Here is a 26,451-nt window from a genome sequence, read left to right on the forward strand (position 1 = left end):
AACAACTAATGCAATTTTCATTGGAGAAAAACTTCTTGAAATTGTTTTGAACTGAATATCTTTAAAAGTTTGTTATTGTAATGTCAACATATTTCTGAACACATTTTTTACTTTTTTTTTCAATTTTTATTGATGACGAAGTAAAATCTGAAATCTGAATAAATGTACAGAGAACTGATTTTTTCTTCGTCTTCTTCAGAGGTAGAAATGTCAAATTTATCTATACATATACCCTTACTCTTGCTTTTCTCACCTAATCTATTTTTTGCTTGTCTTTTTTTTCTCAAGAAATGACAGAGTGATCTTCACACTCTTAGGAGGTAAATGTGTCAAATTTGTTGAATACATGAACATGTTTTCTTGCTTCTCTCATCCACCTTGGGTTTCTTTATACAAGTACATATGCTGGTCTTTTTTTCTATTTTTTTGCTATATCATTTTACATAAATACTTTGAAAGTCTAAAATATACTCTTAATTCTTTATATGTGTGAAGCCTTAAAAACCTAGCGCATTTAATTAAACATGTCATCATTGATTTCAAGCCTGATTAATAATTTGAAATGATGAAAATTTTCTAGACATGACAGCTAACATTTGAACAGTGTATATATAATCCTTATGTCAACTGAAGGTCACTCAGACAGGCCCATCCAGTGACAAGTACCCTGTCTGCACCACTGGTAATGTACTTAAAGAGATATTGTGGAACTGCTGGGTGAAAACTTGTAAGCTGTCTAAGTGCTAGTGAGTGGACAGTTGAACGGTACCCCCTTGAAGTCAGATTTATATCCTTATTAAACAGTCAAGGAGAATATCAACATCAACCAGCTTTACAGATCTATCTACCTAGTACAGCAAGCATGACCTATAATAGCAGTAAATACGCCCTGATCTGTCCGACGACATAAATATACCTATGTTATATAACTAGCATCTTTTCCAATGTGATGCTCCTGTGTCAAATGTAAAACACATTTAATGACATGACACAATTTTGAAAAACGACCCATCCTGGTTGACCTTTCCTTCAATACTGAGCTGTGAGTTATATTAGATTAAACAATATATTGATGACATTCTTCTGTGATATCATGTTCTGGAACAAGTAGATAATAAATTCAATATGATATGGCAATTCATGTCAGCTTCAAAGTTAACCTGATAAGCCATTTTTGTATATCCAAAATAACATCCCTATTGTTGTTAAATAAATGTTGTACTTCAGATGTACAATACGGGCAAGTTAGAAGCAGTGTCAAGTACACAGAATCAATCACACATATCTGTATTTATCACATGACTACGCTATCATTAATGTAATAATACTTTATAGACTTTATATACCACATATGTAATATATATATATATAGGACCTGTGAAGGTGTGACTGACTTTGGGTTACTGTTGTTTTCATTGCGATCATAACTTCATGGCGCCATATGTATTTTGACGTTTATCTAAGAGAGAGGGGGCAAAGTCAAAGTAAAGCTACTTCAGATTTTGTATCGGTTAAATATAAATTAAATAATTTTTCACAAATGCTGGAAGAGATTATGTGTGTTATCTGTGAAAAACAGAATCTTACATTTGTTTCCATATGTAATTTCATTTTAACTCACTTTAATGGAAATTCTTGCAAGATCCTCTAATTTTTTCCATGTACCACAAATCAATCCTAAAGCAATACCAACTTGACTCAGTCCCAGTTATATTAATCCATTTTTTGTATTCATAACTACTAACATAACATGTACAGGTGCCTTTAGCTTACATGAAATCTGCAGAATATTATGTCCCATATCTCAGAAGAAGACATAGATATTAACAGGAATGTGATATTTATTTATTTTTGATGTGCCTGACTTGTTTCTTGTACAAAAATTTTTAAATCTAAATTCATTTTCCATTTTGGTAGCAATGAAGTTTTCATCTGTTAAGTGAATTATACTTTCTAATGCTACCTTACAAAGAGCTTGATTAGAGAGCAGTTAATGGGGACTGTGAGTATGGATATTTTTTTCATTTCTCAGAATGTTTGTATCTACTGACACCAGAGGAAAATCATTGTTATAAAAACCCAACGAAGACTTGAATTAATAATTGTTAAATGTCTTTAAAAGTTCCATAGAATAGAGTGGCAACATACAACACAGCCTTATCACCCCATTAATCCTTGCTATCACTGTAAGGAGACTAAGTGTGTTTTAACCTTCACCTCCATGCTGATCAATAACAGCACTAGTCACCTGTTTTATATAACCAAAATTAGAACTTGACGACACCTTTCTAATTGGTGATGTAGCAGATTTCACATCAATATGCTAAGTTTATTGAACAGCTGGGGTCATTTTGAGCCAGGGTCATTTTGAACAGAGGTCTCCTTGTGTTAGGCGGTGGCTACTTTACTGAACGGAAAGGCCATTACATGCCACCAGAACAATTAGGGTCATGTGTTTTGTCCTTTGACACAACCACTTCAACACAAACTGGTCTGTTTCTCAGCAGTAGTTAGAAAGAGCTTTAAATTCTGGACTTTGGAAAGAAGAATTTTATTTATTGACACCAAAGGATTTTCACATGAAGCATTAGATAACGCTACAATACAAAATACGTAATACAATACTTACATCTTTGAGTTTCTGTAAAGCCTCTACATATTCTTTTTCATTGTGGTAAAATTCTTCAACAATATGATATCGCTTGTCCTGTAACAGAAAAATCAGTACACATTGACATATATTAATGTTCAGTATGACAAATATTAATTTGATAATTATCAACATTTAAGAGGGGGGGGGATATATAATTAACTACTTGAAACAAATCAAAGTTTCTCTAGCGATTTATAAATGAATGGCTATACTGGTTTTTATATTCCTATAGGTGTATAATCCCTCTAATTACATGTAAGTAAAGTAATTAAACCAAAGAGCCAAGGTCAAGGTCAAGGTAGAGATAGCAGTAGTGTATTTATCAGGCTTAAGACCAGGGGGCAAACATTGCCTCTGACTCAAAGAAGATGGAGGGAGGAGGGGGGCTTAGTACAGGACAATGCTAATGTTGTATTTGCTTGCTTTCCATACTGAAACTGCAAAATATTACCAGGTTTCATCTTAATTGCTTAATTAATTGGATAAATTATATGGTATCTACTGTACCAAAATTTGATAATATCAAATCTATCATCATTATCAATATGCTAAAAGCAGCAAATTTTTGGAACTCCACAATATCTCACAGACTGGCTGTAGTGCATTTAATGCAGCCAAGATATACAGAGGTTTAAGTTTTGAGATGGCCCCTATCAGCTGATATATATATATATATCTGGAGCAGAGACAGAGCACAACACACAAGATCTACTTGCCTCACAAACAGCATTTTCTCAACCTCTAATTATCAACACTGCCTCGCCATTTAACGGCATTTGTTTCTCATCAGTACCAAAAGTAAACTTATTCTTCACTACCTTGTGTGCGATGTTCACCATGTAGTCAAGTTATGCTCAGTAAACATGCAGGCAAAGATGCATTTTCCATGTAATAAAAAAAGGGTGGGCCTCATCTGCTTTCTTAAAATACCACAGATACCTCATCAAATAAAGCATGTAACCTTTGACCTTGATTAATAACTTCCACAACATGTAGCACTACCTAATAACCACTAAAGAGCTTGGGGGTACCCAGATTTAGGAATAATTCAATGTATCTTGTCCTGTTATATGATACAGAGAGTAGTCATATGATACTGTGTATGTCTAGTCACATGATACGGAGTATGTCTAGTAACATGATACTGTGTATGTCTAGTCACATGATACTGTGTATGTCTAGTCACATAATACTGTGTATGTCTAGTCACATGATACTGTGTATGTCTAGTCACATGATACTGTGTATGTCTAGTCACATGATACGGAGTATGTCTAGTCACATAATACTGTGTTAGTCACATGATACTGTGTATGTCTAGTCACATGATACTGAGTATGTCTAGTCACATGATACTGAGTATGTCTAGTCACATGTTACTGAGTATGTCTAGTCACATGATACAATGATCAGTGACATAACATCTCACAATCAATTCACAAGACACATATTGTGCAATCATGTTAACAAACTGTCAATCATTACGTTTTTGACCTTGTACATGAATTTTACATGACTAATTCATGATTCAACTTGAAGAAATTTAGACTTTTATTCCTTGAGCTGATATGGCACGTTGTACGTTTAAGGCAGAAAAATGACCATCTAGCAATCGTATTCATTGGGTTGTAATTACAGAATTTTTAGAAACTATGATGCATTGACCCTGACCTTGAGGAAACAGACCCACAGTTTACATGTCTGTATACCTGTCTGTGGTCTTCACCTTAATGTGACCCTGACCTTGAGAATGCAGACAAAACAGATTAAATATCTGTACACATGTAACTGTAAACTTTAGGATGCCTCTGAATTAGAGGATACAGATACTTCCGTTTGTGTAAACCTGTTTGTGTCCCCCACATTATTGTGACCTTGACTTAAAAAATACTGATCAATATATCATATCTGTAAACCTGTTTGTGACCCTGACATTATTGTGACCTTCACCTTTAGGATACTTATCCTCTAGTTGACATATCTGTAAACTTGTTTGTGACCTTGACATTATTGTGACCTTGACATTATTGTGACCCTGACCTTTAGATTACAGATTCTTGAATTAACATATCTGTAAACATGTTTGTGACCCTGACATTATTGTGACCCTGACCTTAAGAATACTGGTCAATATATCATATCTGTAAACATGTTTGTGACCCTGACATTATTGTGACCCTGACCTTAAGAATACTGGTCAATATATCATATCTGTAAACCTGTTTGTGACCCTGACATTGTGACCTTAAGCATAGAGATCCTGAGTAAATCTATCTGAAACCTGCTTTCAAAAAGTGATTTATCAACCTGTTTTTCCACAGATTTATGACACACTGTTATAAAACATGAAACACTATTCACATTGATTAAACTCTTACGTTTTAAATTTGAAAGTCTCAATATGACAAGCAGAATTTACAAATCAAGGACTACCTAACCACTGTAAATGAATATACAGATCCACAAGCATATGCAATTAGGAGAATTATCTTTACTTAATCTAAGATAAATACTATGAGGAAGAAATAAAACTATAAAAAAGTAGTACAAATAATTCATAATTTGTGAGATATCTTTAATTTTTTACATTCCAAGACAGAAAGACGGAGGACTAACATCTTTATAAACACACTCCGCTCTGTGCTATACATTTTATATGGTTTGTATGATACAGAAAAGAGGATTTAAAGATAGAAACAATCTCAAGACATTCTGAGAGAAAGACAGCCACTGAGTATATACCAAGAGTTGAAGATAGAAACAAACAAGTTTCTACACTATCTATATATACGGGGGCGATATAAAAGAAACAGAAAAGAACAGAGAGAAATGGATGGATTTAGAGATGTTATCCATCTTGATTCCATGTTGTCCCACCACACCGGCTGGGTAGTAAACCACTTGGTTGATACTCTCTGAAGACTTAATATGATATCACCAAAACAGCTGTACCAAAGTGGATAAAAGAACATTAAAGTGAGTTCAGTAAGGTACATACCCTCAGTCCATATCCACAGCAGGTAGCACCTCGAGCCAGCAATGGACTGTGTATGCATGTCTGTAGTGATTGACATTTTCTGAATTTCTAACATTCTTCAACCAATAATTTCTAAACTGAAGGTGTTGGGAGAGCGGTGCTATTACCTCACCCTGTGTATGTATAAATTCCATCCCAAATCTCCTTAATTAAATGGTCCATGTGTCCTTATTCAAACAGCTTCAATAACTCTTTTGTTACAGCAGGAAATGTATAAAATTGTATGAAATACATGTCTAGGTTTAAATAACAGTAGACTGATTCTCACATGTCTTATATCATCAAGCTTATATCAATTCTTATAGGGTATCCATGGTACATACACTGACTGGCATTTTTAACCTTCATAAATCTCAACTTACAAACTGTATCAGCAGACAACTCATTGTACAAAAACAATGTATATCTTATGTGTAAGAAAATACTTATGTATTTGAAGCTATATTTATTTAATCTAAGAAATATGAACTTCATATACATTTATGTAACTTTTAAATATTACTTTATAAAAAATATATTATTACTGTAAGGGAGACAGCTATGGAACTTTCATAACAAAATATATATATATATATATATATATATATATAGAGGTTGGGGTTGATAACTCAGCCTTGCCAAAACTACCAAAAGTTGGGTGACCTTTGAGTTTTGAGTCTCTCATCCTTTTAATTTTATCCCACTGACTGTGAAATTTTACAAAGCTGGTCAGGAGTTCTGTTTCTGCAAGAGGTCACAATGATCTTCTGTAGGAAGCAAATGCACCTCCTTGTAGATCTATATAGGAATTCAATCCTGTGAAATTTTCACCTGTTTAGGTGTATTACTTCTTTCTACACTGCTAATATAAATATTGTTAAGTATTCCATCAAAAGATCCGTGAAATCTCCAGTAAATATTAGCTACTCTACTAGAAATGTGAAATCTCCCTCACTGATGTGAAATCTCCTATAAATATTAGCTACTCTACTAGAAATGTGAAAAATGTGAAATCTCCTACTCTACTAGAAATGTGAAATCTCACTGATGTATAAATATTAGCTACTCTACTAGAAATGTGAAATCTCCCTCACTGATGTGAAATCTCCTATAAATATTAGCTACTCTACTAGAAATGTGAAATCTCCCCCACTGATGTGAAATCTCCAGTAAATATTAGCTACTGTACTAGAAATGTGAAAACTCCTCCACTGACGTAAAATCTCCTGTAAATATTAGCTTCCCTACCAGAAATGTGAAAACTCCTTCACTGATGTAAAATCTCCTGTAAATATTAGCTTCACTACTAGAAATGTGAAAACTCCTCCACTGATGTGAAATCTCCTGTTAATATTAGCTTCCCTACCAGAAATGTGAAAACTCCTTCACTGATGTAAAATCTCCTGTAAATATTAGCTTCACTACTAGAAATGTGAAAACTCCTCCACTGATGTGAAATCTCCTGTTAATATTAGCTTCCCTACCAGAAATGTGAAATCTCCCCCACTGATATGAAATCTCCTGTGAACGCTATCTAAATATTATACTCCATTAGCAATATGAAATCTCTATCACTTACATAAATTATAGTACTTTCCCAACAATGGGAAATCTCCTGTGAATATAGGTATATTCATATCCATTAAACAGTTAAAATCTGTGTATCTTATTTGAATGTAAAAATTAGACAAAACACCCTCCATTAGAAATGTTAAATTTTCATCCACTTTACATGTCAATGTACTTATTTAAAAAGTACTGTGTAAGTGTAAATATTTTAATATGTTTAAGAAAATTCTCTTTCCTTAACAACAGATCTATTTGAAGTTATCCTGGAAGATGCAAAGAAAATCTATTTGCCTCCACTGGTAAAAAGTTGTGATTTTTATTTCTTATTGTTTGTTTTTTGAGACATCCATCCTCGAATGCTTTCCCAGGCTACCAGAAATGTCTTCAGCTTGCAAATCTGTCATTTCAGTGACAAAAGGTAACACTATAGTCAGCTTTATCTTTCGTTAAAATTGACAGTACAAAATAATGGAGCAACACTTACAAGTTCATGCTACAAGAATAGTATTGAAATTGGCCTTCATATCAGTTCATCTCCTACACCTGTCAAACACAGTAACAGAAGTCAATGATTGTAATTTCCCATTCTCTATTATATCTGCTTGGCAGGTGAACAAATACCTCTGATTCATTACTATTGTTTATCTCTTTGAATATGATCCGCTTGCTGTTAGCCCTGTGACGGACCTTAGTGACTTGAGCGGTAATGAAGCGAAGACTCCTAGGTTTTGGTGTGGTCAGCCATCCTAATATCTGAACTCCATATCCATCTTAGGTTCCCCAGATTCTTTTTCAATTCCATACCAAACCGAAGTACAAAGTCCTTGTGAAATAATTGCACCCATCGCCCGATCAGCTGTGGTTCCAAATTGTTTGTACTTTTCAAACATATATCTACAATTTCTAGCATAAACTTTATGCTTTGATTTGAAAATGAAATATAAAAACTCAAAAAATAAAATTCACCAACGATTTACATAACCCTAAATTCCGTATCTATCTGGCAATAAACTTAACCTGGATAATGAGTCTGTTCAATGAAATTACGAACCAATGCTATTTTGTTAACCTGCAATGAGCCCCTCACCAACTTTACGACAAAAATTCAATTCAAAGTTAGGTGTTGGTACCCAGGGCTTACTGCTGATCTATAAATGGTAGCTTTAAAGATAATATGTCCATCGGAACTAGGTCAACTATGTCATCTTCAAAGATGGTGGTAAACTTTGAAATATTTTCAATTCTAGTGACAGTAAAATTACCTATTATTCTATCAGCCAATCTTGCTAATTTAATCAACAGATTAACTCATAAGCTTATTGCAAAAAACTAATGAATTGCCTGATAAATTAACAAAGGGCTGTAACTCTGTAGTGAGGCATTTGTACTAATATCAGAATGTTAGAAATTCGAATAAAACAATCACTTTCAATCATCCTGAAAGTTGCTCAATTGGAGGTCGGATTTGTAGATGATAGTTCACAAATGAATGTATTGCTGAATTTGAAATACGAGAGTAACAGTTCACCATTTCACTGCAATTGGTACCTACAAAATCTGCTAGTTGTACAGATATACGAGAGATACATGCTCTGGACAAGGTAAGGCATAGATGGAATTCAGACCTGTAGTCTATGTGGGTACAGGACCAGACGGGGTAGGGGAAGCACTTATCTGTATCAGTTGTTACAGGTGTTTCCCATTGTTGTCTCAAGTTAATTCAGAGTACTGGATTGATAAACAAGTATCTACTTACTACCTGTTTATATGTCATTTACATACATTACCATATATATAGCATGTTTCCTACCATGCAATTATCTCCAACACATATGGTGGCTAATATTTAAAACAGGCCTGCCCATGAAAGCATAGCAATCAATTATACAAGGAACCATATTCCATGTGTACAAATACAAGCATCAGTTTCAAATGAATGTCTACTTAGAAAGAAAAATAGACAAATAATAACATACTGATCTCATAATTACACACCAAGAAGTGAAAGTGTACTTCAACGTATGCTTACAGTAAACTTCCACACAAACTTTGGCCACCCCAACAGTGATCTCTAACTTGTTTGACTGGATTCTACTATCAAAATCACAGCTGAGATCATCTCGATGATTCAAACTAATTACATGTATATCCTGCTATATACATGATCACATTTGTAGATAAATGCTGTCTAGTTGGATCTTTTTCAGAAGTAACTGCCTTTTTCCTTAGAAGCAACCATTTTTTTCCTCAGAAGTAACCATTTTTTCCTCAGAAGTAACCACTTTTCCCCTCAGATACAACCTCATTTTTCTCAGAACTAACAATTTTTTCCTCAGAACTAATCATTTTTCCTCATTTTTTTGGCTCAGAACTAACCATTTTTTCCCTCAAAAGTAGTAACCATTTTTTGGCTCAGAACTAACCATTTTTTGCTTGAAAGAAGTAACCTATTTTTCTTATACCAGAACATAATTACAAACATAGTGAACTATAGTGTCACCACTCGACCAAAATATCAATCCATGTTGAGGAAATTATTTCGACAAACAGAAGTACAGGATATGTAGGTTGTTACCATCTTACCATGAGTGACTTGTAGCAGAAGTTAACTGCATTTACATCTTCTTGATCTATCACCATCACATACTGGGTGTCGTCCCATGACACACCTCTTGTGGGTACATAGTTCGACATAGTACACTAACAACTACATATTCTACAAAGTAAGCCAGCTTACAGGACAGGTAAGGGACAAAGGACCAACCAGAAGAAATAGAGCTCATAACCATGTAATGAGCTAAAAAATGTATTTCTGTGTCCATACACAATGACCTCTATATAGGCCCAACAGATATAATCCTTTCTGACAAACATGTATAAACACCTTGGCTATGTGGAGAAATCCTTACATGGAGGATAAAGCTTACTGCTGAAATGGTCAACAATATACAAAACTCATTATACGACATTCAGCTGTCCTTAAAACATGGGTAGCAATAGATTTAAGATAGCACAAGGGTATAATGTCCCAATTTATACTTAATCCTGTCTGGTCTCATCCTCCCACAACCTAATACACTGTACCTTCAAATATGATCTCCTCCTCCACTGTTGCCAAGTAAATTATTCTTTGTTAAATTTTTACATTTATTGATTTTGATATCCAAATATGGTTTTGTTCCATTATTGCTAACCCCACTACCATTTCCTCATGTATATTTTACGATTCCTAATCCTCAATGGAAAATGATGCTTTGAATTCAAAACGAAGGACACTTTGGAATATTACCATATGTGTGTAGTATTAATGTAAAACATATCATTAAGCTTAAAAAGCATATATTCCATAAGGATATGAACAGGTTCCTGTACACAGGCATAATTCTGCACTTGATAATAATAGTTTCAATAATCTAAGCTCTTCAGACTTAAGTTAAAGTTCTATATATATTCCCTAAAGTACATTATAAAAAATCTACTTTCAAATTCTCCCTCATTAAAAATATGTATTCCACATTTTTTCACACATACATTTGTAATTACTGAAAAACCAATGTCATATATCTTGGCTGTACAGAACACAGTTAACATTTTATATTGGTTTACAGTTAATAATTTTATTATTATGTAAAAAAAATGTGGTAAAGAACAGGATTTGAACCCAGGGTCATCTTAATTAAACCTAACAACTTAGTCTACCTAATCATTAAATGTCGTTGTATTTGATAACTGGCAGTGACTCTCCTTTGCAAAAGTTGTCCCCATGTCAAAAGCAAATAGTACTAAAATGCAACAGGATCAATGGGACAAGATGGGTGAATTATAAACAAACTAGACAGTAAATATTGGGACAAGAAACCTCAACAACTTGTAGATATAGCTGTTGCCGCTACTGGTGTGTTCAGTACTTTTACTTCACAGTACAGTGGAATCCACTTAAAGTCACATCACCTTTATACCTTAACTATAATATGCCTAAGCTGTGTTACAGTGCCCAGCTATGGTCCAAATTTGACCCTGCAATGTCCCCTTTTATAAATATAATAACATTATAAGACCATCTTTCAGCTCTAAATTGTAGACCATTGAAATAATCCAGTCCATTTGACCCGAGATCTTTAAATGGGTCAAGGTCATTCAATTGATGCATCTTAACAGCCTTGTTAGGCTGTTAATGTACTTGAACATGACCATGGCTATTTAAAACAGCCATTTAAAGGAAGATTACTAGACACTACACGTCTGCAAACATATCATTGCATGTTGGATCAGAATTTGACCTATATATTGTAAGCTAACTCAATACAAATATATTTAACCATTGATTTTGCTTAACTTTAAATTTCTTAACCTTGAATAAGAGTAAATTAATGTGGGTTTTATTCAAGGTTAGTTAAATCAGGAATTTACTGATATCTGCTAGTACAGTTAAAATTGAAAATCTGGTTTTCAATGATTGACAGGGATAATTCAATCTATATTTCTCCTAACTCTATATAGTTCAATATAAAGAGTATTAAATTCCCCTGATCAATTCTGACTTTGCTTGAACTTGGACAATGGCGAGAGATAAGGAGCAAGCTACATTACAGTGGTTTGACCAATACAGTTGGTTACATGTGTTCTCCCTAGAGTATGGGGTGCTATACCTGGACACAGCACTATAACCCAGAAACAGTCTATCCCAACCTTGTTTGTTTAGTAAACATCTCAGATAAACCCGCCAATTTGGATCAATGTGTCGAGTACATCACAGGGTCAGAGGTAAAGGCCTAGCACTGATAAACACATCTGGTGCCCTTGTACATTTGTATGTCCGTATTTACAATGGTATCTTTACCAAATTCAACACCAAAAACAATCTGAGATATCTTTACTAAATCACTTTAATCTATATCAATTTGGTACTACAATTATACCAAAATATACCAAACTGTGGTACATACAATGTATACCTTGATTTCATCATTACCAAACTGAGGTGGTACTGCAGTACTTCAGTACAGTACTAATATAAACCAACCTAAGAATACCATCGTTTACTTAAATCTGGTACTCTTTCTACACACCAACTCAGATACCCTTCCTACAACACCAACTCTGGTTCCCTTCCAGCAACACCAACTCTGGTTCCCTTCCTACAGAATCAACTCTGATACCCTTCATAAAACACCAACTCAGATACCCTTCATAAAACACCAACTCTGATACCCTTCCTACAACACCAACTCTGGTTCCCTTCCAGCAACACCAACTCTGGTTCCCTTCCTACAGAATCAACTCTGATACCCTTCATAAAACACCAACTCTGATACCCTTCCTACAACACCAACTCTGATACCCTTCCTACAACACCAACTCTGATTCCCTTCCTACAACACCAACTTTCCTACAACACCAACTCTGGTTCCCTTCCTACAACACCAACTCTGGTTCCCTTCCTACAACGCCAACTCTGGTTCCCTTCCTACAACACCAACTCTGATTCCCTTCCTACAACACCAACTCTGATTCACTTCCTACAACACCAACTCTGGTTCCCTTCCTACAACACCAACTCTGATACTCTTCCTACAACACCAACTCTGATTCCCTTCCTACAACACCAACTCAGATACCCTTCATAAAACACCAACTCTGATACCCTTCCTACAACACCAACTCTGGTTCCCTTCCTACAACACCAACTCTGGTTCCCTTCCTACAACACCAACTCTGATACCCTTCCCACAACACCAACTCTGATTCCCTTCCTACAACACCAACTCTGGTTCCCTTCCTACAACACCAACTCTGATACCCTTCCTACAACACCAACTCTGGTTCCCTTCCTACAACACCAACTCTGGTTCCCTTCCTACAGAATCAACTCTGATACCCTTCCTACAACACCAACTCTGGTTCCCTTCCTACAACACCAACTCTGATACCCTTCCTACAACACCAACTCTGGTTCCCTTCCTACAACACCAACTCTGGTTCCCTTCCTACAACACCAACTCTGATTCCCTTCCTACAACACCAACTCTGATACCCTTCCTACAACACCAACTCTGATACCCTTCCTACAACACCAACTCTGGTTCCCTTCCTACAACACCAACTCTGGTTCCCTTCCTACAACACCAACTCTGATACCCTTCCTACAACATCAACTCTGGTTCCCTTCCTACAACACCAACTCTGGTTCCCTTCCTACAACACCAACTCAGATACCCTTCATAAAACACCAACTCTGATACCCTTCCTACAACACCAACTCTGATACCCTTCCTACAACATCAACTCTGATACCCTTCCTACAACACCAACTCTGATACCCTTCCTACAACACCAACTCTGATACCCTTCCTACAACACCAACTCTGATACCCTTCCTACAACACCAACTCTGATACCCTTCCTACAACACCAACTCTGATACCCTTCCTACAACACCAACTCTGATACCCTTCCTACAACACCAACTCTGATACCCTTCCTACAACACCAACTCGGAGTGACTGAAAAACAAAAAAAGCACAGAACTCACCTGTAAAACATAACTCATCAGGGAGTGCCAGAAGAGAAAGAAGAAGATCTCCCTATATGTCTCTGTTATTTTGGCTCATGGGACTGTAGGGAGGGCAAGACTTTTTAATCTTTTGTTTTTGGGCTACAAAGATGGTTGCAGGTGCTGTACTTGCATACTAAAATTATGGTAATTATTTCTGCCATGAAAACATTGGAAGTTTTTACACATTGCATATTTTTGATATCTCCAAAATAATCATCATAACAAAAACATTAAGAAGCATATAGTCGTTATAATATTGGATCAGAGGTGTGATCACATGACAGGTTTGGCTTACCTTGACTAGAGACTGGTCCCTTTCTGGAGACATAGAGGGTCCTCGTTCCTTCTTCCATGTCGTTGTCATACTGGGCATGCTTAGTGCCTGCATGCCACTACTGTCCCCCAAGGGGAACAACTCTGGTTTAGACGTGGCTGCTGCATCATCACCTATGGTGACACTGTGTTTGCGTATACTGTCTTTGTCTTTGCTACCTCCGGAGAACTTGCGTTCTCTATTCATTACACTGGCAGAACTTGCACTTCGCCCAATAGACTTCTTATTGTTTGCTGTGCTGGTGACTGTGACATTAGTAGGAACGTTGAGATAGTTTGTACGCTCCAACGTGTTTGTTGGGGACTGATTCACAGGTGTGGACGGGGCAGAAGTCACCCCATACATTACTGAGACAAAACTAGGGGGAGGGCCATCACTATCTGGGGACAGCAATCCCTCCTCCTCTATAGAATAAGACATGGGACTGCCACTTCCTCCTGTACTACATGTGGTATCAAACTGTAGCGGCATTCCATCATCAAAGGATTCGTGAGAACTCAGGGTCCGCTGGCGTTTGTCTTCCTCCTGACTGTCTGTGTCCAGGGTTGCCTCTGGAGTTACCTCCTCCTCTGTTTCCTGGCTACCATCGGTTGACAAATGAGGAGTACTCTGAGACACAGAAATCAATTGAGGCAGTTCTGACTGATCAACAGACTGACTTTTATCAGAACTTGGATCACTTTTGGATTTCTGTTTTAACGATTTTCCATTCCCTTTTTTCTCTGTTGGTTTGATTGTGTCAACGTCACTGGCATTATCACAGGATTCTGTCCGAGTCTCGCTCTGCTCATCCTGCTCACCATAGGATGCTTCGTCCATGCTGTCACTCTGGCCTGTTTGACTGTCAGTCAATGACAGGTCACTTGTTTTTTCCACCTCTCCAGGGAAAGGTGGAGGACTCTCTGTGCTTGGAGACTTCAGAAGCGTGCCAAACCCATTTGAGTCCATTGTTCCGCCCTCTCGGAATGTTGTCTGTGACTGCGGAGGATGAGTTACATGTCTGAGGGTTGAAATTCGACTTTTAGTGTTCTTGCTGGAGAGGGGTGTAAGTTCAAGGCGAGTGAATCTCCTATTGGCTGAACCAATCTGATCATCTGACCTAGTTGCCTGCTCTTCGCCCTGAGAATTTGATTTATAGCGAGGCTTTCCAAAACCACTAAAATGAGGTCTTCTCGTGGAAGGATTTGTCTTATATAATGTGAAAAACTTTGAGTTCGTGTCAATTGAATGAAAAGGTTTCACTAAACCGTGACCTCCAGATTCATGATCTGATGTTACATCCAGTCCTTCATCATCAGATATGGGTGCAGCTTTACGCACTTCACTTTTAGCACGCCTGAATTTACCTGACTCTTGCCTGTAACGAGGAATTGTGCTTCCTTTATGTTTGTGTTCACTGCGATCACTATAGTGTCTATCTGACTGTCCATGTTCCCTGTGATGGGAATAAATGTCTGGTGTACAAGCATCATGAACTCCAGACTCTTCAGTTACATCCCCTGAAGAATCCTGACGATTAGCCTGCAGCTGCCCATCCGAGCTTGACCGACGTTCAACACTTGATTCCTTACCCTGACGACGAGGAAGCAACTGACTGTCACTGTTGGATTTGACTTCATTTCCCACATCTGGAATGTTGCCCGATCTGAAATCATTACCCCCTCGTCCACTTTTTAACATATCTGTGAGCACTTTAAGACTACGACTACGGTTCCTGTTGAGGGCGGAGACTTTTTCCTCCACAGAAGGAGAACTTGGGGTAGGGGAAGCACGAGGGGAAGCATGAGTGGACTGAGATCTTTGATGTAAAGGTTTAGGGAAGACTTTTGGACGGTTATAGATGGTGAAGTCCACTTTGTTTAATTCTTTAATGTCTTCCATAGTTTTATCAATGATTGCTTTGATTTCTCCTCCCCGTCCTGGATCAGTTTTTGAACGAGCATGACTAGAAATTCGTCCATTACCTGTAAATTCTGGAAGTTTAGGCCTGGCTACCTTTGGTGAGACAGAACATCTTGGTTTTTCTTCTAATGAATCCTGCTGGTCCTGCGAACTGAATTTATTTTCTGTATCTTTCAGCTCTTGTTCCTGGTCAGATTCTGGATCTAAATCTGGATTTGTAGTGGCGTCATTTTGTTCTGTTTCCAGATCAATGTTTGCCTCGTTCTGTTCATTCATAGTTGGATCTTCCATCTTTATTTACAACATATAAGGATATTTTTAACACTGTACTGGTAACATTCCTTGAATTTCAAAAATCAGCATCTCCTGCACTGTACACAACAATGATAAATACCACAGAAAAATTATACACACTATGTACAAAAAGGAAAGATTCACAGTTTCACAAACAAAACATAGCTTCCAATCGCTTCCAAAAATATAATAATGAAATTCACCATGAAATATCTTATCAACAAGTAAATCCCACTACATGGTCTGTCAGGTCCAGAGAACCCCTCAGTCAAGCAGTGGTCATCGGTCTCCTGGTACAGTGACCACAGTTCGGCTCTTCACTAGCCTCCACCATGCTCCTGTCATTATATCACCTCATCTGAAGGAAAAAATGCAATGCAGTGTAATTGATAACAAGGAAGCAGACAGCATGTTATATTATTTAAGTGTTTGGATATAAAAAGTACACAGTTCAGTCACAGTTCAGGGGGAGTTCTCCAGACAATATTTGTTGACGACATGGGTGATCCCATTGTCACATGAGTGACCAATTATTACATGGGTGATCCCATTGTATGATCCCATTGTCACATGGGTGATCCCATTGTCACATGGGTGATCCAATTATTACATGGGTTATCCCATTGTATGATCCCATTGTTACATGGGTAATCCCATTGTCACATGGGTGGTCCCATTGTACGATCCCATTGTTACATGGGTGATCCCATTGTTACATGGGTGATCCAATTGTCACATGGGTAATCCCATACTTTTTATTGTCTGATCAAGCAATTGAACCTGTATGTTACAACTACATCACCTAACTACCAGTCTTACTCAATGTTCTAAAACAACTAATATGGTTGCCACAGTACACAGAGTTACTAGAGAAACAGTGCTGAACATGATTTCTTATGGTCCATGGTCACTGATGTAACACCCAAATCATTTTACCTTTCACAGCAAAACAAAATATTTGATCAAATCTAAAGCAGATCTTGCTGAACATTTTCATTGAAATGCAAAGTAAAACACAGAAGTCCATATATTACGTATATATGGCATTGTAAATAATTTCTAATTACTATTATGATGTCAATTTTAATATCTTCACAAAAATACACATGCATAGTGTAGGTGTTCTAGATATGTTTAACTGGATCTACACATAAACTTATGTAAGCTATATACTACTCTAACAATATATACATAGTACCTACAACACAGTAATTTGATTTGGCTTGCTGTAGATACTAGGGGGTCTGGTTTATACTAGGGAGCGTTAAACACTTTCACAACATTTCCAGCCTTTGTATCTTCATGGGTATATAGCACATGTACACTTGACCGTGACCTCTGAAGAGGCTCACGATCAGAGGTCAAAATTCAATTTGTTACATATTGCTTATACCAGCCTTACACTAATGCTTTTCAAACTAAACTGATCACTTACAAGTATATTTAAAGATCCTCCAACAACCACTCATATATTTGCAATGATACAGTATATCCCTGAATTTAAATTGAAAAGTCTTCTATAATCACTTAGAAAAACTGACTGCCAAAGTAAATACTTACACATATGAAATACATTTAGAGTATAAAACAAACTTTATTTTTTCTGAAAAGGTTTAGAAAAAATAGTTCTACATGCAAAAACATATCTTATTTATAGAAACTTTGTCTCATTAACTTGTCTATAATTGGCAGAATCCCATCATGTTAGACAGTGAAAACTTGAGTTACAAAGTTAGATATATTAAGAAAGCAAAAACACCATATGACTGAACTCTGGGTTTTTAAGACAAATTATCATCCTAAGCCTATCACAATAGTCTTACCTATACTTTACCATTTCCAATAGCTATAACAAGAAAAAATGCATCACTTACACCATGTGTTATATGATAAACTCCATACTCCACAGAAATATTTTATAGCATGTGTTGTAAAATAAACTCTTTACTTGACAGTGATATTTTTTGTGCGTGTGTTGTAAAATAAACATGTATATAAGGTCTATATTGAAGCTGACACAATCCAGTATACCTGACAAGACACTTCAACACATGATATACATCTGATACATTCCACTAAGAATTTTTATTGTCCTCTTTTTGCACATATTCATTTGCAAGAGCTGGTATTTAGATTCCTTGATTAATCATGCAGAATTGACCTTGTTTGTTGGTGAAGACGTTAAATGAATACAACACTCACAGCATGTTACCATATCCCTGATGGACACACTTATTTGGGTAGTGTTCTCTGACAGAATCCTGTATCTCACCTCAGAACCAGCCCTACTCACCTAGGTATAGTTCATCTGTTGGATAATTCAGTGTCAATGTGAGTAACTTCATGCTCAACGATGCATTAATATCATTTTCATCTTGAATTTCAATAGCCACAGCTTCCCATTAAAAGCTTTAAAGAATTTTGTCAACCTTCTCCTGATCAAAATGTACTTTGTGCAATCTTATTGTTTATTTCTAACAGATACCAGTAAGACCATTAATATTTCAAAATCCAAATATCAGGAGTATAATACGAAGAGAATTCTAACAATTACAGAAACTGTAATGAATGCCCAGATCACGTATCCTTTGATCTGCTTCCCTGATATAGTATAACTAGAATGACCTCTATCATGTTTACCTTCCATAACCATACACTGACCACAGACAAGAGGATAACCACCACCCAAAGACATGTGGTGTAATACAAATAATATACCTAATACACATTTACACTAACTGGTCAAAAGTGGAATAAACCTATCTTATCATTATTACACTAATAAGTAAGGTTTAATTGACATTGAATTTGATTTAGTCTTATTAAGTTGTGATTTGGCGTAATTCAATTGTTCTTACATAAACTGGTTCAGTTGTGATTTGGCGTAATTCAATTGTTCTTACACAAACTGGTTCAGTTGTGATTTGGCCTAATTTAATAGTTCTTACACAAAACTAGTAAAGTTAACTAGCTATTTGGCCTCATTGAATTGTTCTTACACAAACTGGTTAAGTTGAAATTTTGACCTTATTTAATAGCTTGTCTCCATTTACTTCCCACTTCAGTCTTGCACAATTAATGTAAGAAGCATCTATATCTTGCTTGTGCATTTTTTTCAAATTTGTGACTTGAAAGCCTATTATAATATATATACAATTATATATAACACGTTAATCCGATCAGACAACTTGGTTCTAGATCTCTGCGATTGATGCTGATGATAAAAAGGTCATACCATACTTACATCTGAAATCCTGCATTTAAATCTCTATTTTCAAAGATTATTACAATGAACTAACCATGGTATATCAGAAAGTTAGAATAAATGGTATATATATTATTTCCTCATCACAAATTCCGAGGTTCTACAGTGAAATAATGCCTTAAGCATCATCTCTCCATGTGTTTTTGCCATCAATCTACTCGGGAACAGAGAGTACCACAAGGTGATGAAAAAATAAGGTGTGGAGAATGCTGCACATACAAGCTAAAGTCTACAGAACATGGAATACAGCTCCGAGGCAGACAATTAGTGAAGATACACAACCGTAAGTTCTATTTCTCATAGAAATACACCTCTGGGATAGAAATCCTTCGTGAATACTTGTACTCTATCAGTAATTAAATCCACTACAAGTTGATCTCCCACCAAGCATATTTTCATATCAAAATAAAAAGAAAGACTTCAGTCTGATTGACTGACAAAGTAAACCCCCTGTTAACAGTTCTTGTATAAAGTATACATCTGTAATAACCTAATCATCAATTATATCTCAAAACAATTGATTTTAATGAATCAGTACTATATCTTCAATGTAACATGAAATTTTGACATAAAATGCATTCTAGCAAGGTGTATCGAGAGTAAGTGGAACTAAAGCACTTTTTATCATTTTCCATATTAACGAGGATTTGAATTATTTAATTATCCTCTAGGTATAAGTGTAATGATATATAATGATGAAGGATTATCTTGCAAGGAATATTTTTATTCAATGTTCAATAAAATGCTTGTTTTACATATGGAATGGGAAAGCAAGCTTAGATCTTTAATTAATACCTTTATGTATGGGATTTATTTTGTAATTATGGATAGGTATATCATTAGAACATACACTTTTCAGGAACTTTAAACAAAACAGCCCAATTTATCATTAGAGTGTTTCATCTCTCATCCCTTAATGTATATATCATTTAAGATTTGTAAAATATTCAGTCATTTTAATTTCAATTTTCCTTGTTTAGACTTAAGAATGACTTGACCTTTAAATTTCATTGCTTTGAACTTAAGCAATACAACCTTTCGGATTAGCATCATCACAGGAAATTATCGTAAGTCATTATGTAATTTTTCTGTGATAACAATATCAGGACAGAGAAGGTGATAACCTTGTGAAATTAATGACTATAGCTATATATACATCAGTGATGGGAAATGGGTTAAAATCCATTATCAAATATCATTTGAAATTGGATAGGCTTTTCCATGTTGTTAATTGATTTCATAATCAACTGTGTGTTTACTTTCCTAATATTTTCAATTACATAGGAATGATTTTTTTTCAGCAATTGGCATCTTTATTAAGCATAACATGAATGATCGATTGTGAAAAATTCCAACTGATCAATGCATCTGAGGCGGTTAAACAATAAGATAATTGTTTGTGTCTCATCAACGTCCCATAACCTCAATGAAGAACATATGGGAAACATGTTGCATGTCATCCAGAGCAATTAGGGTAAGAACCTTGTCTAAAGACATGACAACACAAATCAGGCCATTTCTCTTCTTCCTAACAGATACAAACTGCAAAAGGTAGGGACATCCTCAATACTCTAGGAGTTACACGATCACTTTCGCTCTCTGCACCCCTTGAACATGACTTGGCGAAAGGGAAGATTCTATGTGCGATACCTTGTGGACAAGACAAAAAAACTAGTTTGATCCTTTGATGTACATCAAACAAATCTCGTGTTGCATAGTGGTATATTGTAATAGCTTTGACGTTGGGTGTTGCTCCTCTGTAATCTTCAAAAGGAGCGTATCTACCTGTGATTGGTCATTTTTTTGGTCCTGGAACCAATAAAATTATTTCATTTGTGCCTTTGATTTTGCCATGACATGTTGCAAGGGTGCAGAGAGTGAAAATGATCATAACCCCTGAAGTATCGAGGATCAGGTAGGGAGTGTAGAACCACATATCTCAGCTCTTAACAAAGTTTGGCCCCACCTGTCCACCCCTCTTCACCCTCCTCCATTGTCTTTCAAAGAATGAATCTAATAAGTAAATATTACATACATAATGCACGATCTATAAATATATGCAAAAGTCTGTGATGTTTCGATCAAAATCGTATTGCTGCAGACTTGACAATGTTGTTTTGAAGTGATTTTCCTTATCAGTATAAACTTACTTGACACTGACCTTGTCGACGTGACCTTGGGGTAGTCTACCCATTAGTAGTATACAAACTTACATACACAACAGAATCTGATTTGTAATAATACATATGGATATTTTCACTTGTTCAGTGATTCTTGGGGTCTCAGATACTTGTGTCCTGAACTCATCCAGTCTCCTGAACTCATCTAGACTCCTGCGGGATTCAATCAAATTTCAAAGGCCTCTACTACCAGGTATACTCTTGGTAATGGAACTCATCAAAATATTTTAAACAGTATTCTGGATTGGCGTGAAAAAAACCTACAAAACTACTCTACTTGTCATTCCCTTTCTGAAGGAATCTGAACTTGATTCTGTACTGACCCTTCAATGTGAATTTTTATTTTTACTGACCCTTCAGTGTGACTTTGACCTTTTGTGTCTGGTTCATAATGTAAATGCAACATTAGAACTACACAATGATAATATATCCATGGATAGGAAACTCTAACACCAACAACAGGAGAACTAGACCTAGGTTTCAAAATAATCATTCATCTTTCCCTAACTCGACAACTATCAACATAAAATCTGCAACATAACAAATGAGACATCCAGGATTTTTTGAAAGTAGACCCAATTCAAGTTAGTCTCATATCCTAAAGATTTGTCTTCTTGTCATAAAACACCATTGAATTGCTTTCCCAAAGGTACGAGTGCAGAGGTCAAGGGACTTTTTTGGTGTAATGGTATCACCCGAGATGGGCTGATCCCCTTACACGGTCATACACAATGAACCTTGATACATATGTTGTATATAAAATACATGAATTCTTAACTCTATAGTGTCAAACATTATCATCTTACAACCATCTCACCCATCAACAATATCTCTATTTACCTGTAAAATTTATCTTACTACACATTATTATTTCATGTTGATAATGGACACAACTTATGCAACTAAACACCAACACATAGCATTTTAAAGGGACAATATCTGTTCATTTCCACCAATGTAATATATTTCAAACACCAAATATGTACAGAGGCCAATTACAAAGATCAATTGTAACAGTGTGATAATAACTTTTCAGGGACATAATTATATAAAATGATAATTCTATTTAAAAAGATATTATGAATTTTAAGTACAGTATGCCTAGAATGTATTGCATGTTAGTTTTGCCCGTACCTCTCCAGTTCTTGATTTTTTCAAGTATCATATTGATAAATCTCCTTATAAGCCCAAGGGGACAATGCATTACGTTTGACTCAAGTATATGTATGGTTAAGAATTTGCTGCAGGACAATGAAAAAGCATTTGTTGGTAAAGCTAGTGAACAGGAACAGACATGAGAGGGTTTATAATCAAAATGCAGGCATGATGGTGTTGCACTCTTTTGCTTTTAATCTGATATATTAACAGCTTCAGAATTTATCTGGTAACATCACAATTAGTTTACATACACTGTATTTGTGTCCAGACATCAATTTAAATCTATGAAAGCATGGTCATCACAATTTTTGAAATGACCAGCTTAAAAATTCATACTTAACTGGAGGTTTTAATATGAGGTTTTGGTAGTTTTTTTTCAATAACCTGACATATTTTCATAGAAATAATGTATTTGAATCATTTTGCATTTAATCACTATTTAAGTCCGCTGTTAATCTCCAAATCTTTTTCATAATATTTCGAACTATACAAACTATGATCAATGATAATAAAACCATGACTAAATAGTCATAGAAGTAGGGTGACTAATCAACACTACCGCTAATATGACAAGCCTGAAGGAATAGATGTACAGAATAAAAAACATGTATTCAAAATACAGAATGTAAAACACGACAAATACATATATGTATTTTGAAATAATTACATTGTGAAGGGACTGGTGTATTGCATTGAAACTCTGTTTTATTCACAAACCTCATATAAACACGTAAGTTGATGTACTTGTCTTGTGTTCCTGCAATGAGCTGTCCAAGCAGCAATTTGCTAAATGGGACCTAAACTTAGTTAAGTACAATAATTTGATCTATACAATCATCCACCATTTCACGAAAGACTAGAGACAGTCGCACTAACAGTGCATTTAAATGGGTCATTATGATTTGGTCAATTTGGGTCAGTCTTTTTGCTTCATTTTAGAATGAAAAGTAACAAATTGGAGAGGTTTTAGAATAAAAAGTAACAAATTGGAGAGCAAATTTTCGTGAGTAAAATGCAAATTTGGACAAAAAGGGCATGATTGTTAATGTTTCATTTTTTTTTTTTTTTTGGGGGGGGGGGGGGGGGGGGGGGGGGGGGGCGGGGACTACAAGAATACACTGGGAAAGTTCAACAATCATTTCAGTGTATACCAGTATTAAATGCCTGAACTATAAATTTATACAATATGGGGGTAGTAATCATGATCATGAATTCCTTTGAAATGAAGGCAATTTTACACATGTCATTGGGGCAACTATGTAAACAATCAAGTATGGTGGCAAATATTAATTTACTGGTTTGTGCAGTTCAGTTATCTCACCACTATCATATGTTCTTCCAATGTATCTGACTTTAACAGCAAAAGCACCTGTCATTGGAAGATGTCAACTGATGACCATTCATCTTTGGTGAATTGAAAACATTACAAAGTGACTAAAATTTGATTGAGAGTTAATTAAAGTACAGTTTTTACGTGTCATTAACTTTTAACATTTGACTCTATTGCCTTTCTTTTCCATTATGAGAATTATCTGTTAAAGTTGAGAAGAGATTTAAGATTAAAGTTTTCCTATTTAAGACACCTTTTCCACTGTTACACTAAAGTCATCTGCTCCCCGAAATCCTGCGGTCTATTGACAAATTTGCGGTATATTGAAAAAACTTAAATCTTTTTACTTAGCTACAGGGGATTCAGAAAAGGGAAATAACTCCTCCGTTATCACAATAACTCCAATTGAAACTAACAGTAGTTTTAACCAGTATTAGAAGTATTGGTATAATTACACTTAATACCTTGAAATGGTAACACAGTCAATTGACTGGAAGGTAAGAAAGGTGTGTTTTTTTCAATACCAATAAAACTGGTGAATTTAATTATGATCCAATAAAGATAGAAAAGAATAATCCCAAACCAATTGAGGCATACAATGTTGTTTATCCTGTGTATTGTGCGAATAGACTGTGGCCCCAGGTTTAAGATCAATCGGGTCATTGAAAACTTTGTTGAAATGATACTGTACCCAAAACCTTTAACAAGATTCCTTTGTACACAGATACAAAACAATTCCACACTGTGGTCAGTTTTGACTACAGTACTGAAGAAAACAAAAGTCCCCAGTAAACTAATGTTTATAAAAAGTACATTAAGCCTACGACCGAGCTGATTTTATCACAGGAGGTTATGGAGTACGTTATAATATCAGTTAATATACAAGTAGTGTTAACAGGGAACATTCCACAGTCCTCGACTACTTTTATCACAGCATTGTTATTCATGATAAGTAAATATTTTTGTGAAGACAGTTTTGTAGAGGCGTATATCCCAAGTGTATCAGAGTCAATAACACAGGTGTCTGTCCCCCTACCCATAACGAGTTTTACACACCTGTACAGTTAATGGTTGACTCTTTTGTTGTTCATAGATTTAACCGCTTGGAATAAAAATCAATAGGATCAGTACACATTTGATACGACAAAATATTATGGTATATGTTTTACACATCCTTCTCAAATAACTTGAATCTTTAATAACCCAGTTGAGCTAATATCCATACAACAATGGAGCTGCTTTTCTAGCAATCACATTTAAAGTGTTAATTTCACAAAGGCTTTTTTAACCTCAAATGTTTATTGTCGTCTTCACTTGTTCTGTTTTGTGTGTGTGCGAGTAAATGAATGCAAGAGAAACAAGGTTGTTTACCAGTCCAATGCACTCCAAAGAGCAAACTATCGCATAAATTATGATCTCCCTTCTGCCATTTTCTTTGCAAGCCTCTATATTTATTTAGTTTGTTGATTCACTATGTGATTTATTTTTTAAAAATGACATATAAAAAAATACGAAATTATGCAAAAAATTATGTTATGCAGGAGAGAGTAAGAAACTTTGCAGTGTGAATCCATGTTGTAATATTATATCTTTGTACGTGTCGGTGTCAATAAAATGTTTGTACTCTAGAATAATGAATGGTGTGTTTGCTAGGTTAACGAATAAACATATATGTGTGTGCTTTCTTAGGACTCCAGTACATATCTAGGGTGAGAAAAACTTTTCAAAGAACGAGAGCCTTTCTGTGCGAGAACATGATTTGCAATTCTATGTATGTGTCTTAGTTCATAGAATGTTTTGTTAAACAAAATAGCAAAACGATAATAGAAAACAATTCCAGAGATGAATAGAATTTTTGGATACAAATAAATTTCTTATTAAATGAATAGAGTAATTAATCTCATACCACTGTATCACAATATGTCTATAAACAAAAATCGTTATCTTTTAAAAATACAAAAAAATTCATGAAGATATTCTGGCTCATACATGCATTCCATCACATATACTGGTGATCACATGTGAAACTTCTCACCAAGATCCTGCAGAAACCAACCAAAACAAACTTATTTCGGGCCATGTGAAGTCTGACCTTGACTGCAACCTACATAGTCTTTACATAATAGTAAATCTTCTAATCCTTCATAACTAGCATTCTGTACAAACATCACTAATTGAGGAAAAAAATCATTCA

General features: G+C 35.5%; 1 protein-coding gene across 1 annotated transcript in view; it reads right to left on the reverse strand.

The window, feature by feature from the left end:
- LOC132553909 (rho guanine nucleotide exchange factor 17-like) overlaps positions 1 to 16,321 on the reverse strand; it is a 38,887-nt gene extending 22,566 nt beyond the window's left edge. The window contains exons 1-2 of the mRNA XM_060218198.1: positions 14,090 to 16,321; positions 2,630 to 2,707 (exon numbers count right to left, since the gene is read on the reverse strand). Coding sequence (XP_060074181.1) covers positions 2,630 to 2,707; positions 14,090 to 16,321 — 2,310 coding nt within the window. The remainder of the gene's footprint in view (positions 1 to 2,629; positions 2,708 to 14,089) is intronic.
- Positions 16,322 to 26,451: the final 10,130 nt, after the last annotated feature.

This window comes from Ylistrum balloti, unplaced genomic scaffold (assembly GCF_031769215.1).
Source record: "Ylistrum balloti isolate Yb309-2 unplaced genomic scaffold, AGI_CSIRO_Ybal_v1 Utg370366, whole genome shotgun sequence".
NCBI lineage: Eukaryota > Metazoa > Mollusca > Bivalvia > Pectinida > Pectinidae > Ylistrum > Ylistrum balloti.